Below are 17,354 nucleotides of genomic sequence, written 5' to 3'. Positions count from 1 at the left end.
CATCATCCAAGTGTCCGGACCGTTTGCAGGATAATTAAGTTATTTAAGGAAACAGGAAGTGTTCAGCCACATGTGAAACATCAACCACACGACCTGCAACAAATGATGATGCCCAAATAGGTGTTTTAGCTGCTGTCGCAGCTAATCTGCACATCAGTAGCAGACAAATTGAGCGAGAATCGAGAATCTCAAAAACGTCGATGTTGAGAATGCTACATCAAGATCGATTGCACCCGCACCCTATTTCTATGCACCAGGAATTGCATGGCAACGACTTTGAATGTCGTGTACAGTTCTGCCACTGGGCACAATAGAAATTTTTGGACGATGACAGATTTTTTGCATACGTTCTATTTAGCGACAAAGCGTCATTCACCAACAGCGGTAACATAAACCGGCATAATATGCACTATTGGGCAACAGGAAATCCACAATGGCTGCGACAAGTGGAACATCAGCGACCTTGGCGGATTAATGTTTGGTGCGGCATTATGGGAGGAAGGATAATTGGCTCCCATTTTATCTATGGCAATCTAAATGTTGCAGTGTATGCTGATTTTCTACATAATGTTCTACTGATGTTACTACAAGATGTTTCCCTGCATGACAGAATGGCGATTCACGTCCAACATGATGGATGTCTGGCACATAGCTCGATTTCTTTCTGTGGGGAAAGTAGAAGGATATTTGCTATCGTGATCCACCGACAATGCCTGGCAACATGCGTCCGTGCATTGTCAATGCATGTGCTAGCATTACAGAAGGTGAACTACTTACTGTTGAGAGGAATGTTGTTACATGTATTGCCAAATGCATTGAGGTTGACGGACATCATTTTGAGCATTTATTACATTAATGTGGTATTTACATGTAATCATGTAAGAGCATGCGTTCTCAGAAATGATAGGTTCACAAAGGTACATGATCACATTTGAACATCTGAAATAAACTGTTCAAACGTACCTACATTCTGTATTTTAAAAAACCTACTTGTTACCAAATGTTCGTCTAAAATTGTGAGCTATATGTTTGGCACTATTACAAGCAAAAAAAGTGGTTCAACTAAAACAATAATATTTCTTTATGTACTACACAAATATGTAATAAAAAATGGGGGTTCCTATTTAAAAAAATGCAGTTGATATCCATTTGACCTATGGCAGCACCATCTAGCGGGCCATCCGTAGCAGCATCTGGTTTCCCCGTTCAAGCTAGACAAGTTTTGTCCTTTGTAGTTTTTTCGTTTATGCTTATTTCGTGAGGTATTTGGCTCGGCCATGATCAATGGATCACCCTGTATGTTAGAAAGTATGATAGTAGACATAACACAGTGGATAAAAACAGACAATGATGAACATAATAGAACCAGCATTTTATTGGCTGTCACCTATAGTTTTGGTTCACACAACTCTTCTGTGCCTTACACATTTCTTTCAAGGGGCCTACATTTTTCAGAAATCAGTGAAGGTGTTTTAAATCTGTCTTGCAATTCCAAGGAAATGCGTATTTTTGTCACCAGATGTGTTTAGTTTTATTGAAATAAAACAGTGGTTTTAATTAAACACATATGCCATTTGGCTTGCTTTCTCCATCTAAAAACAGTTCATTGCAAAAGATGTTGATTTTAGCATGTAAGATTTTGTTCACGTGGGGGAAAAATACAGAAGTCATTACATTTTTTCATGAACTTATGTCAATAATTACCCCTGAGATCTCAAAATTTGTCAGGGAAAACGCTAAAACTTGTCAGAAATCTGGGAAATGTCAAGGAATTTCACTTGTGGCAATCCTGAAACAGTTTAGACTAGAAGAGAATAGAAGTTTTTGAAATGTGGTGGTGCAGAATAATGCTGATGATTATATGGGTGATCACATAACTATTGAGGTGGTACTGAATAGAATTAGTGAGAAGAAAAATTGTGGCTAGGAGGAATAAATTGATTGGTATCATTGGTATATAGAATATGAGAGAGACATCTCCAGCTATTGTGCCTTTAAGAATAGTAGCTTCACTGACAATATTTTGCGTAATTTTATCTGCAAATAGGTAGGATTGCAAAGTTAGTAATAAACACACTTTCCTGTTTTTGTTAAACCAAGCTGTGAGAAAGAAAACAAAATGGCACATTGTTGTGTACAGTTTTTTGTAAAATTGTACGTAAGGAATGGGGAATCAGAAAACATACCATGTAACTATCACACACACCTTAATTTTTAAGCAGTTCTTTAAAAAATAACATTTCTCAATTTTTGGTGTTGGATTGCAAAGGTAGACTAAAAAAAATTCTTAGTTTATAAAACTGAATTGATCTTTAAAATCCCCAAAAAATTGTCATCTGTACTTCTTCCTCCTCCTCCTCCTCCTCCTCTTTAGCATCATCATTGTCGTCATCATAAATAAGATGGTCTTCACCACCATAAAGAGCCTTACTTATGCCGCCCTTCTTGGAAGATTTGACAATGTCTTCTCTCACTCTAGACCATGAATGCCTTATCCACTGAAACGCTTGTCTGATTGTAGGGCATTTTAAAGCTCCCTTTCATGTTGGGTTTCATCCATTATCTATTTGTTCCATTCCTCTCTCATATATACTTTAAATGGTTTATTTATTGAGACATCAAGAGGTTGCAATTGTGAAATAAGTTACCACACAATAACAGCAAGCTCTGTATTTCCCTGTCTCAATTTCTCTTTCACAGAATTTTTCAAATGAGTACTAAAGTGATCTAGACAAGAAGAGAATTCTTCTTCAATGAACCACCTTTCCTTCTCTCCCACACACTGCTAACCCATAATTTCTTACCAGCCTTGTCCATCCAACCCTTACCACGTACGCGAACATCACCACCTGGTGGGGAAGGTTTCGGCATTGTTTTGCACTTGAAAATGATCATTGGATTAAGTTCAGTACTGTCAGCACAACATGCAAGGGCAACATGTTATTCATGTCCAATTGTTTTTGTAGTTACAGTTTTAGCTTTTTCAATGGCAACAGTTTTGTTACTGGGCACATCAAATTTCAGAGGAGTTTTGTCCATATTCACTACCTGCCTTAGTACCACACCGAGTGGAATTTTCTGAGATTCTTTGGTTTCACTTACAGGTTAAGTCTGTGATGCTTTATAAACCTGTAGCACCAGCTGACTCCACCCTTAAAATGTGTTAAGTTTCTCTATAGTGCTAGCTTAAGAACGTGTATTAGAATCATTTTTGTATTAGTTTCAATGCCATTTTGATGGTGTCCTTGAATCCATTTCATTGTCATCTTCTAGTTTTGGCCATTTTTTCTTTCAGTTCCCTATCTGCACATTTAGTCTTCCTCATTTTTTTCAGTTCTTCTTTAGTAGTGCACCAATTGCAGAATTTTTTTTTCTGTTGGTGGAAGACCGAAATGCTGCTCAGTTTCTGTGTTCTTCTGCTTATGCTATTACTTTCAATTTATAGCCTGCATCATATGAATACCTTTCATTTTATTTTTTTTCATTACGAAACTAGCTACTTACAAAAACATTGTACTGTTATCGATAACACAATTATATTTTTCTGGCACAGTAGATGGCAATGAAACATCATAGGCTAGACAGTGTCCTGGATTTGTGATGGCAGAGTGGGAGGGATACAGTGTTGGCAAACATGTGAATCCTTGCAACTCATGTTTGTCGCATTGGTGCACTGCTACTGCCAGTTGAATCCAATATTGCCTGATAGAAATAAGTTTCCCACGGCGTAGAGTATATGACCATTTTTAAGATTGGCGGGAATTTTAAATCAAACATTGGACATTTTTATATTAATTTCAAGTATGACACACCTAAATTTTGGAGAAAAAAATAAGCCTATGTCCACCTGAATGTTTATTAGTGTCTTTTGTAAAAATTTTGAAGTAATTGTTCAAGAACTTTTCAAGATTTTTGGTAACAGTATCAAACGACAAATTGTCTTTATGAAGTAGTATAGATGAACAAAAAACCAAGGTCCCAGTTCTTTTCACCAACAACTCAACGCAATACACTTTGCCCCTTGCGGGTCCAGGGCTTAGAATAGGTGTGAGGTATTCCTGCCTGTTGTAAGAGGTGACTAAAAGGAGTCTCACATGTTTCGGCCCTATAAGTTCAGGTCCCATTTTCTGGTTTGACCTGCCACTTTCTGAATTCTTCCGAAGTGCATGCCATATGGGGAAGAACGCCTTATGTGTTGCACGAGCTATCCATAGTGTATCTTCTGGTAAACCTTCCGGAATGTAAGGTTGTGGTCCATGAAACTCTTCAGCTCCTAACGTTTTGTTCAGAGCTGCGCTGGACATCTTCAGAGGGGTGTTTCTCCTCTGGTGAGTCTTGCCGACTCCTCCTCTCACCGGAGGAGAAACACCCGTCTGAAGATGTCCAGTGCAGCTCTGGACGAAATGTTAGATAGCTGAAGAGTTTCATGGACCACAACCTTACATCCCTGAAGGTTTACCAGAAGATATGTCATCCGGTTGTGAAAGCCTTCATACTATGATCTATCCATAGTGCTCTTAGATTTGGTCTCCTGAGCCTCTTCTTGTCATGAGTTTGCATCTCCACCTGCAATTCAACTATTTGGGCAAGGACACTTTCTGGGGTATGTCGTCTTCTTCCGTTGTCTCCTGTCCTCTTTTGCACCCATGACAATATTGGATTTCTCTGCGACCAGTATCCAGCATGGTAGCCAGTCCATTGTGGTGGGACCATCATGTACCCATTTGGTGGTAGCCCCCTGACGACACAGGGATCACACTGCTGATTCCTGAGCATATGCCGTGTAGTAGATGCCTGTCTTCCTGGGGCATCAGGACCTTTGGCAACGGCCATTATGCCAGGTGGCCTTTGCTGTGGCTGGGTGGCGCTGTCAGGAGAGCCCCTGATCAAAGTGGGTAGCATCAAGGTGGTTGACCTGCAATGATGTGGAGTAAGTCATCTTTTGCTGGGGATCGAATGGCCTCAGCAGTCTCTAAGAAAGGAAAGGTTGATTTCCATGCTACCTGGTATGACCCTAAATCATTCACCTCCCTAGCAACACCTTGGGAGGAACGTAGTGCTTCAGAGAGACCGGATCCGTATTCGCCATGTTACTTAGTGTGCAACAGAACTGTTGGGTACTCCTTTCTGGAAACGAGCCTCCGTTTTTTTGTCGAGCACCTTGAGGATAAGTTTGGGGAGGTGACAGCACTGTCCAAAATGCGGAATGGTTCGGTTTTGATTCAGATGGCATCCCCAATCCAGTTGCATGTGTTGCTCGCCTGTGACAAGCAGGGCGATAATCCTGTTTCGGTCACTCCCTACAAAACCTTAATATGGTCCAAGGAATTATTTTTCATCGCAACCTCCTGTTACAGTCCGATGATGAGCTAGAAATTTGGGCCCATGTCCTCCTGGTGCCCTTTCAGCATCACATGTAGAGACTGCAGACATTTATTTGCTGCATCCGAATACTGCAGGTGCACCTCCTCCCACCTTTGTGAACTGTGGACAGCATCACTGCCTGGTACTCTAAAAGGAACTGAAAATTATGGAGTGCAAGACCCTGGACAGGCTGTCTCATTGCAAGGCTAAGCTCAAATATGAAAGACTTAACCCTGTTCATATGCAATCTTCTTATGCTGCCGCCACAATCGCTCCGCATCGCCATTGATGACGCTGTTACACCCATTGTCTCAAGTTTACTCCAGTTGGACCTCAGGGCCGCCCATCTTCCTCCCCCCCTTCCAGTTGGCTGGCTGCACGTCGTCTTCTGATGCTCCCAATGCTTCTACTTTGGGAGCATCGCCCCCCAAAATGGCAGGGACATCGGTTCCCTCCTCCCAGCCGGAGAAGCAGAGGCCTCCTCTGGCTCCTCTTACATGGGAGGGGTTTCTTGGGACTCTACCTTCCACAGTCTCCCCCTCCCCCTCTCCCCTCCCCCTGTGGTCCAGTGGACACCAGTCCGTGGTTGAAAGAACCACTGGCTGCTGGTCTAAGGGCTTCAAGGTCTTCCTCTGTCCCTGAAGCTACTTCTGGGAAGCCCTCCTAGCAAGCACCTAAGGAGCAGCGAGAGGGCAAAATTTCAAAGAAGTAATCCACTAAGAAATGGGAGCCTCCAGTGCCCCGTACACCAGCACTCCCCCACGGCTCTGCGTCCGAGGAAGAGGTGGAGATTCTGCCATCCCCTGAGGACCTAGACCTCGCCGACGCCTCGGGTGCCTTGATACTGGATGCGAAACCTCACTCAGTGGCTAGAGTTGATGCTGAGGCCTAATTTGTCTTCTTGGTCACTCCATACCACCCCCAATGACAGAAAGAGTCATTTTCCAGTGGAACTGTAAACTGTGGCGGTTTCTTCCACCACCTGGCTAAATTAGGTCAACTTTTAAGCTGTATCCCAGCTTTTTACATTGTCCTTCAAGAAACCTGGTTTCCCATATTGCAGACCTCTGCCCTTCGTGGCTATCGGGATAACTACAAAAACTGTCCTGCCTATGACAGACTCCCGGGTGGAGTGTGTATTTTTGTCCTTACCTCTGTCTGTAGCAAACCTGTGGCCTCTCAAATAGCTTTAGAAGCTGTGGCTGTCAGGGTAAGGACTACACAGGAAATTACCATCTGTAACATCTACCTCCATCCAGATGGTGAAGCACCACCCCACGTTTTGACTGCATTCAGTTCACAACTCCTCCCACCTTTTCTCCTTCTGGGTGATTTTAATGCCTATAACCCTTTGTGGCGTGGAGCCAAGTTTAACGTCCTTGGCAGAGATGTTGAAGAGCTACTTATTCACTTCAAACATTGCCTCTTCAATACAGGTGCCCTCGGACATTTCAGTGTGGCACATATTTGGTCATTGATCTCTTGGTTTGCAGTCGTGGCCTACTTCCATCTATCCACTGGAGAGCACATGACGACTTGTGTGGTAGTGACCACTTCCCCATCTTCTTGTCACACCCCCTGGCATCATGCCCATGGCCACCTACCCAGATGGACTTCATCCAAGGCAAATTGAGAAGCTTTCACTGATGCTGTCAACGTTGATTCTACCCCAGATGGTGTCATAAATTTGGTGGTTGAGTAGGTCACATGCACTTGTTCCTTAGAGTGCCCCCAGTGTAAGACAGTACCTTCGTGCTTGCCGGAAATTACTGAGCCCATTAAAGAGTGTAGGCAGGCTTTACAGCGACATAAGTGGCACCCTTCCCAGGAGTACCTAATAACTTTCCAACGGCTCCATGCCCACGTTCACCAGCTTATAAAAGGAAGGAAACAGGAGTGTTGGGAGAGATACATATCGACCATTGGGTGCCATACATCACCTTCCCAAGTCTGGATGAAGATCAGATGTGTTTTTGGGTACCAGACCCCAACATGTGTCCCTGGCGTTAACATCAATGGCGTGATACCTGCTGCCGCAAATACTTTGCTGAGCACTATGCTCGTGCCTCTGCGTCAGAAAATCATCCCCCAGCCTTTCGGCGGATGGAAAGGAAAGTCCTCTTGGTCACTACGTGGCACAGTGAACCTTATAATGGTCCATTTACAGAATGAGAGCTCCTCAGTGCCCTTACACATTGCCCCAACACTGCTCATGGGGCAGATCGGATCCACAGTCATATGATTACATCTTTTGTCTGACTAAAAGTGACATCTCCTAGTCATCTTCAACCGGATCTGGTGCAATGGTGGGTTTCCATCACAATGGCGGGAGAGCACCATCATACCAGTGCTCAAACTCACTTGATGTGGATAGCCATTGGCCTCGCCAACATTCTTTGTAAGCTGCTGGAACGTAAGGTATGTCGGTGATTGGGTTGGGTCCTGAAGTCCTGTGTGGCCTACTGGCTCCATGCCAGGGCGGTTTTCGCCAGGGTCACTCTACCATTGATAACCTTGTGTCCCTTGAGTCTGTCATCTGAACAGCTTTTTCCAGATGCCAACACCTGGTTTCCATCTTTTTTAGTTTTACGAAAAGTGTATGACACCACCTGGCAACATCATATCCTTGCCTGATTTTAATCAAAAATTTCCTGTCATGTCGTTCTTTCTGTGTCCAAGTTCGTGCCTCCCATAGCTCTCCCCCCCCCCCCCCCCCCCCCCCCCTCCTCCCATATCCAGGAGAATGGGTTCCGCAGGTCTCTGTATTGAGTGTATCTCTATTTTTAGTGGCCATTAATGGTCTAGCAGCAACTGTAGGGCCGGCCGTATCACCTTCTCTGTATGCAGACGACTTCTGCATTTTGTACTGCTTCACTAGTACTGTTGTTGCTGAGCAGCGCCTACAGGGAGCCATCCGCAAGGTGCAGGCATGGGCTCTAGCTCACAGCTTCCAGTTTTCGACCGCAAAGTCGTGTGTTATGCACTTCTATCAGCGTCATACCTTCATCTGGATCCAGAACTTTACCTTAATGGGGATCCACTCACTGTAGTGGAGACATATCGATTTTTAGGACTGGTTTTCAACCCTTGATTGACTTGGCTTCCTCACCTTCCTCAGCTTAAGCAGAAGTGCTGGTAGCACCTCAATGCCCTCCATTGCCTAAGCAATTGGGGTGCAGATTGATCTGTGATGCTGCAGCTCTACAGAGCCCTTGTTCAATCCTGCCTCGACTATGAGAGTGTGGTTTATGGTTCGGCAGCGCCCTCAGCATTGTGTGTACTCGACCCAGTGCACCACTGTGGCGTTCGGCTAGCAACGGGTGATTTTAGGACAAATCAGGTGACCAGTGTCCTGGTGGAGGCTGGAGTACCTCAATTGAAGGTTCGGTGTGCACAACTACTTACCACTTGTTTGTAGTATCTGAATTACTGTCCCCTTTTCCCACACATGGCGGCTCATCTTCCACATTGGCGGCCCAGGTCAGGGCTTCCAATTGCAGTACGTGTCCGATCCCTTCTGACCAAACTGCAGTCCTTACCCGTACCACCTATCCTCGAGGTCCATTCACGTACACCTCCATGGTGTAAACCTCGGCCGACCCTTCACCTGAACCTTTCACATGGCCCTAAGGACTCAATTAACCCTGCAGCTCTCCACTGTCACTTCCTCTCAATTCTCAAAATGTACCAGGGTTTTGAAGTGGTTTACACTGACGGCTCGATAGCTCATGGTCACGTTGGCTTTGCTTATGTTCATGGAGGACATACTAAACAGCACTCCTTGCCAGATGGCTGCAGTGTTTTCACTGTGGAGCTGAGGGCCATATCTCGTGCTCTTGAGCACATCTGCTCATGCCCTGCCTAGTCATTTCGCCTTGAGTAGCCTACAAGCTATCGACCGGTGCTACCCGCACCATCCTTTGGTAGCGACCATCCCAGAGACCCTGTAGCCCTAGAACGGTTCAGTTGTTCCGTGGTGTTTGTGTGGATCACAGGCCACATCAGAATCCAAGGAATGTACTTGTCGACAGGCTGGCGAAACAGGCTACACAGAAACTGCTTCTGGAGATTGGCATCCCCATATCTGACCTGCGATCATTATTACGCTGCAAGGTTTTTTAGCTTTAAGAGACGGAATGGCATAATCTCAGTACACACAACAAACTGTGTGCCACTAAGGGCAACCCATGGCTACCTCCTTCGCAGTGTAGACCCGCCTCGATGTTAGTGCGGCGCCCAGTTGACAGTGACCCATATTCTGGAGCATTGTCCTACTTTGACTGCCCTGTGACGAAACTAGGCGCTCCAGTCTGGAATAGCGCAACCGCTATGGTCGCAGGTTCGAATCCTTCCTCGGACATAGATGTATGTGATGTCCTTAGGGTAGTTAGGTTTAAGTAGTTCTAAGTTCTAGGGGACTGATGACCTCAGATGTTAAGTCCCATAGTGCTCAGAGCCAGCCTGTGACGAAATCTTAGGTTACCGGACTAGTTACCACTGTTGTATCTGACAACGCCTCATCGGCTGATTTAGTTTTACATTTTATTCTCATGGTCACCCAGCCATGGTAACTTGCATTCTTGTTTCAATCTCTCTTCTACATGTTTCTTGCACCTATCTGTAATTTTCTTGTCCAATTTTGTCCATTTTAGTGTTTGTTGACGTTTTGTCGTTCTTGCGGTTCTTTCCTTTCTTCCAGCTGTGTTTTGTGTGTCTCGACTGTTTTACTCCCACCCTTGTGGAATTATTTTAATTGGCTTTGATCCATTATAAATGGTTCTGAAAGCCTGCAACTGTGAAAACAATAGGTTTGTTTATAAATAACTCATCTGCTACCAGTCACAACATTCTTTCTTTCTTTCTTTCTTTATTTTTATTTTTTGCATGACATGTTTTGAGAAATGATTCTCATTTTCAAGTGCTTTTTTTGTGTTTGTTCTGTTATCCCTACATGGTGATGTCAATGTGTTAGGTTCTGCTTCATTTCATTGACTTTAAGTTTCCTTATGGTCTATTTGTGCAGAGCCCCCCCCCCCCCTCTCTCTCTCTCTCTTTCTCTCTCTCTCTCTCTCTCTCTCTCTCTCTCTCTCTCTCTCTCTCTCTCACACACACACACACACACACACACACACACACACACACACACACACACACACTAAACATCACACGCAACTTGTTATACGCTTTTAAACATAGAAAACATTTTACATAAACAACAGTTATTTATAAACAAACCTATTATTTTAATCAGAACAAGGGACTCATGACCTCGCAGTTTGGTCCCCCCACCCCATCCCCTATTTTTAAACCAACCAACCAACCAACACATTTCTCAGGGGCATGTCTGAAGTTACTCTTAAATCTGTTGATGACACTTCATGTTTTGTCACACATTGCGTCCTTCCTATCAAGATATCTTCAATACAGTCACATATTTCATTTGACATCCCATATGGTCCTATTTTGATTAATAAGTGTTGATGTGGTAACAACTCAAAAACTTTATAAAAGACATGGATCACTTGTTTGATGACAGTTTTGGGGATCAGTTCTAGTGCTCTTCTGGTAGATATAGGTGTTGTTTTTTCTTTCAAACACTGAGGTTTTTGGGGTATGTCTGGTATATTATGCTCAAGTGAAGTGTTAATACCACTGCAAATTTGGAATAGAATCAGAGAGGGATTCCAGCAGACCATAGGACGTATCCCAGGTTTAATGATTTCAGCTGTATCTTAGCAGTACTAGTATTGTAACTGGTGCTTTGATGTGAGAGTTCTACTGTGGCATTACTCTCGGATCATTCTTTGTAAAGGACCATTTGAGAATGGTTTTTTAGCATTCCTGCTTTTGCTATGTTACCCACAATTTCAGTTGCTGCCTTGTCCACAGGTGTATGGATATGATCTCTGATACCACTGATAGCCATTACATATGACCAGAATGTCTTTTGATTCTTGTGAGAGATGTTTTGATGACACTCTGCAGTGGTAGTCATTAAAGGCATCACTCACTGCCCTTTTGAGAGTGAGATGATCTTTTATTCCTCATCTCTATATAGGCTCAAGCTTTGCTTTACATCTGTTATGGTGTACTTTGTGTTTAATTATAAGTTCATTTACAGAGACTGTATATCATGGAAGGTCCCTCCCGTCATGATCTGTTCCATGAGGTACATATATATCCATGTCGTCTAAACTTGAGCCACAGTGTCTCTGCTGTTTCTGCTCAGAGTTAAATGTTTATAGTTCCCCATTGAAGTATGGCATTACTGCTTCATTATGTAGGTTACTGAACATGTCAGTCTTTCTACTTGTTGTACTTGCACTGTTTGCTTTGTAACAATTGTCGCTTAACTTCCTCATGATCGTTGATACCAGTTTTAGTGTGGACATCTTCAAATCGTCAGTCACATTTGTTACAATCAAGTCTAATATATTTCTGTCATGAGTAAGATTCTGAACTATCTGTTCTAAGAACAACCCAATTATAAGTTTATGCTCACCTTCGACACCAAGTTGTACCCAGATAGTCTCACATACAGCTTCATTGGAGGATTTGAGTTTCTTGTCTGCTGTGATGAATACATGATATTCATTTCCCATTAGTGTATCACTTTAATATACACATAGGTTTGTTCCAAAAATATCGCTGCTGCATTTTGTTCTTGGTGTTGTATAAGCTCCAATGCTTTTTGCAAGTACTTCAGATTCTGGCTGATCACTTAGATTTAACATTATTTTTTGTGGGGGGGGGGGGGGGGGGGCAGTGGTGGGGGCGACGGGGAGGGGGTAATTTATTAGGTTCTTACATTACTGTTTCAGAATTTTGTACGGCTGTCATTGTCTAATCTGGATGGAGAGTCACATACTCTAATTTTTTGTGTTCCCTACCTACAGTCACTTACATGGTTAGCTGTGTCTGGAGAAAAGTGCAGTCTGAAGCATTTACTGTTTATTCATGATAAGTAGAGTATTTTTACTTGTCTTTGAGCACTGCCAATGTTTCCACATGTGTCACCTCTGCCTTCATGTAAGAACAAGGAATGGTGATGGTACCAGCACTGCGAGAAAGAGTCGTCCTCAGAAGACAGTTGTGATGTGGTGTATGTGAGGTGTGCCTTGTGCCCTTTCGCACAGCCACTGCTCAAAGTTATTCTTATTGAGGGCCAACAGGAAAGTGATGTTACAGTTCTCAGCCCCATGACACAAGCCTTGAATGTCACATTCTAGCTTGTCACAGAATTTTCTAAGTACTTGGTTGCAGCCTTCCTCTCACCTCAAATCCAGGGGGCCGCAGTCAGTTCGGGCGATAATACTGCAAATTGTCAGCTTCTTCTTTGTAAATATAATATTTTTTTTTTTGTTTTCCAAAGGAAAATGTGTAAAAAATAGACACAACGAGAGTGGCAAGAAACCAGTTGGTGGAAAGATAGAGTAATTCACTGAAAAATTGCTCATGTAAGTGGAGGTGCAGGGCTGTTCAAAAAGATGGTCATAATTTGATTAATTTTTATTTCATTAAATGTAAAGTGGATATGAATATTCTACTAAGAGGATCTAAAGTTTCAGTTACCATCCTTAGAATGGTGATAGTTGTGTAATGACTGCTAGACTGCTGGCACCAACAGCCAGCCAGTTTGTTTCAGAAGTTAGTAAAATGGTTACGATGCTGCATAAAAGTATCTGCATTTTTGAGTTCAAAAGATGAGAGTTGGCAGTTACAATGCAGAGAGCATTTAAACTTTTGGTACAGCATTGAAACACAAACTGAAAAAAGCAGAAACCATTGGTTGAAGCAGTTTGGACAAACGGAATGTGCCTGCAAAGGACAAAGTGTGGGGTAAGGTCAAATGAGTATGTGTGAAGTGAAGAAAATTGTGTACATAGTCAAAGTGATTCAGCCACTTATGCTGTAGTCCCATCCACAAGTGATGGCACTTTACACAGATCAAGACATGGATGGGCTTCGCATGGTTGCTGGTTTGAAGCGGCAGTTGCTGTAAGTACGTATATGTGCTTTGTGAAGAAAGCCTTTATGCTGCAAGTTATCTTACTTTTGCTTATGTAGAATTTGTCATTTTCTTGTCAGATCTAAGAGGGTTCCCTAAAGCCCTAATCTGGTCAGGTTAAGTTAGCAATAAACAAACAAATACGTAAATAAATTAAGCATCAGGAACGATTAAAACTCACAACAGATGGAATAAAAATTTACTAAACAACTCACTACATTCAAATGTAATTCTCGCATTGACTATGGCATTCATAGTAGAGTGCACTGAACACCACTGAATGCTTCTTGGCTCTCAGAGAATGCGCGAAGTAAGTGCACAGAACAAGCCTAAACTCGACCACCGTTGCTTGTAACTCCAACTATAGTAGATTTCTAGTGATACCTCATCCAACTCTACAGTGAGTTTTGAGATGCTGTTTGTTCTGGCATAACCACAAGCACCGGAACAAAGATGAAGGACACAAGAGAAGAGAGAGTGGTGAAATGACGTTGACCAGTGGTGCACTGATTAGGACTGCACCACGACAGGAGTGGCCTCTACAAGACAATAATATAAGCGCCCTCCCACCAGCCTCAGTCGCGCAGTACAGCTCAACGTTGGCTCAGTATTCCCAGAGTATTAGGACAGTATTTGCACAGGCCTAGCATAGAACACTGACAGCAGTTATTAGTGGTCCACAAACTGTGTGACAAACTTGCATGAACCTTACATATAGCAAAGGACTCTGATTCATATTGCATGTCACCATTGCTTGTGACAACACATTGTAAATACAAGTAAAGTATTGTCAATCTGCTTTATCGATATAAAACTAAAGTTATTTTGCTTGAATTGTTGTATAACATTCCAAGAACGCATTATCCCTTAGGCACCCTATAAGTGACAGTGGGCAGGACCCCACACTGTTTGCTGTAAAAATCCTATTACATACAACTTGTTTGGCTTCTTGTTGAAAATTACAAGAAAAGCATATAGAATTTTGTGGTGGTATAATAAAAAAGATGGAATATGAAACTTTTCTTTTCGCATTTTACTTTTAGTGATTTTCATCTTAGAGGAAAAGTGAGTTGACACAATATTTGCTTATGGGGTTTGCAAAATCCTCCTGAAACATTACAACATGAGAAACAGTAAATCAAGCTTAATTTATTTTGTGCCTTATTGCAAAACAGTTCATGGGCCATTGTTTTTTGTGGAGAGAACTATTGGTGGAATAAAGTAACTGGACATGTTGGAACAATTGCTCTTTCTTTTCTTACTGGAGACTCGTAAGTGTTAATTTTTCAAAAGGATGCAGTTTTGACCCATTAGTACCTTGATTTCTGAAAGCATTTTTGAATCAATCCATACCTCAACAACAGGTAGGTCGTATGGGAAAAGAAAACCAGGTACTTACTTTCTGGCCTCAGATATCTCCTCATCTCCCACCATATGACTTTGTCTTGCTTGGCTTTGTAAAAGAGGCAGTTCAAGTTTCACCTCTGCCAACAACTGTGACCACGCTGTGGAACCATATCTTAAGAGGTGTACACAGTAACACAGATGATTCTTTGTATGTGGGGTGTGTTTGCCTTGCAGCAGCAGTAGGAGTAAAATGAAACATTTAGAACATGTGTGTTTCTTGAATTTTCCCTGTGGAAGAAATATCCCCTTATCTTTTGTGCATGCAATTGGGATGTTATTAATTGTTATTTCAATATTTCAGCTGAGAGCATTTCTCAAGATTAGTCACTTGCAAGGTTTTTAAATCAGTTTACACACTACTGTGCAATAAACAGGCATGCATCAGAGATAACACCGTATCAAGCACTGGTCATGCATATAAATGTTTGCATGTAAGTGTAAAATAAGGCAAGTGCAGAGTCACCAAATCTGCAGTGTGTGAAAGTTACGTGATTAATTATTATGGATGGCATACGTTGGAATACCTTAGACTTAGAACAGTATTATCTTTGAGAATTCAGATGTGAAACAAGGGATTTACTTGATTTGTCAGTGAAAACACTTATCTTTGTTGCTCAGCTGTATTATGGGGGTGTGACCTGTAGCTTAACTTTCCTGTAATCCATGGAATGGCTACTAGAAATAAAATTCCGAGCCACTGCAGATTTATTGGGTTGTAGACGGTGGGTGTATCACATTTTTGTGTGATGCATATTGATTGTCCTATGTACCTTCTACCACATTCACTAGGAATTTCATATATATCTATGTTTCGTAAAAGCCATTTTGGCCAGTGGAAGGAAGATCACATCCACTTTATGCTTCTGCATTATTCTTGCCGTTTCCCGCGTACTACACCTTTACCTCTCTTTCTTCATGTTGTTCTTCATTTGATTGGTCTGGCTTTCATGCTTGCTGAACTTTCACAAGTAAATGTTTTGTATACCCATTCTTATTGAATATGTCTGCCAAGTGTACCAGTTCATCCAATAGACTTCATTGTCAGACAGCGAGTGACCCCTTTGCAAAAAAGTTATAGGTACACTCATAGTTTGCGGAGGGTGTGGCAGCTAAAAACCTGCAACTCTAAATCAGTATGGATTGGCATATGGTAAGAGCAATGCCATAAAACCCATCTCCCTTGTGCCAAACAAATACCCAGAAACAGTAGACAGCCATTTGTTTCTCATTCTGTGGTAGATTTGATGTTTTCATGGATCTCGACTTATCTCCAGAACACTGTGGAAAAAGAGAACTCAAACACTGCAGTTTTAAAACCGATAGTGTTTTCAAGATGACACATTTGTAGTTTGGCCCTCTGGTGATGATTATTTTGAACATCTTACCTCCATTCATGAAAGTATCAAATTTACAGTGGAATAGGAAATGAATGTCTGTTTACCAGTGCAAGTATCCTGAATGGACACCCGAAAAATGAAGGCATAATAATTTATAACATGTTTGGAAACTCTAAATTTCCTTTTTACATGATTGAAATTGAGTGTATTTTTGAATAATCCTATGTTGGTCAAAGCAGTATTTAACAAAGTATGTGTCACCATACAAAATTTAAAAATATTTGGAAGGGCAGTGTGCAGGAAGAAATTAATTTGTTAGTTTCTGAAAAACTTCAAAGTAGTGCAATTAGTGCCACAATTGCTGTGACAAATTGAGGGGCTTGACTGAGCAGTAAAATTTGAGGATTGTTTTCTTAATAAGCATAGGTCATGATCAGCTGTTTTGTTGCCCTATCCAAAACTGAACTGTTTCATCTTTAACAATAGAGATGCAAGATTTGTAGCAACGAAATACATGTGCGCTATGGAGCTTAGATAATGCAAGTAGAATGGGTGTTCTGACTAAATGTAATGGTTTACTTGAAGTTCAAAAACTCTGTTAAAAAGCTATTGTCAGATTTTAAGACTTTTGAACCAGAAGTTCACTCGCTTAGGATTTTGTGTACTGGGGTAATTTTAATCTTTATTTTTTATGTTAAGAAAAGTTTAAAATCATAGATCGTGGATCATACTTCACTGAGGTATGTCACTTAGTTGTGACAATGCAGTGTCATTTGGGAAGAACTGGAGGAAAAGAAAAATGCTGAAGTAATGCATTAAACAGTAAATGCAGGTCTCTTTTAACCTCCCATATTTAAGTAAAATTGTAGATATTGGTAAATGTTATTGAACAGAAACACAGACATTGCATGTTCTGTGTTTTACATTACATGTGCTTGTTTAGCAAAGTCTTAACTTGACTGTAAATAAAATTTAATGAAATTGTTATTCTCAAGGGAGGAGTACTCTGTGGCCGAAAGAAATGATGGTCACTGCTGCAAGCCAAGAACAATAAAAATTAGTGAATACAAAGTTGTGAGAGAAGTACTATTTATGCTTCATTCACCATCAGCAACTTTTCTGTTTCATCAAGAAAATGGCCGTTTTGTTGTACGGAATGATGTTACTATTCCAAGTCTTACCAAGGCAAGTTTTTATCATGGTGTTCTTCAGTAGATCTAGGTCAAACTATTTTCCAG

The 17,354-nt window shown here is 41.8% G+C and overlaps 1 protein-coding gene across 2 annotated transcripts in view; it reads left to right on the top strand.

The window, feature by feature from the left end:
* Positions 1-17,354, top strand: part of LOC126336347 (gamma-tubulin complex component 5) — a 203,596-nt gene that overhangs the window by 32,371 nt on the left and 153,871 nt on the right. For both annotated transcript variants that reach the window (XM_049999922.1, XM_049999924.1), the window contains exon 5: positions 17,112-17,301. In XM_049999922.1, coding sequence (XP_049855879.1) covers positions 17,112-17,301 — 190 coding nt within the window. The remainder of the gene's footprint in view (positions 1-17,111; positions 17,302-17,354) is intronic.

The sequence above is a fragment of the Schistocerca gregaria genome, chromosome 2 (assembly GCF_023897955.1).
Source record: "Schistocerca gregaria isolate iqSchGreg1 chromosome 2, iqSchGreg1.2, whole genome shotgun sequence".
Taxonomy (NCBI): Eukaryota; Metazoa; Arthropoda; class Insecta; order Orthoptera; family Acrididae; genus Schistocerca; species Schistocerca gregaria.
This window is presented reverse-complemented; position numbering and strand designations above follow the sequence as displayed.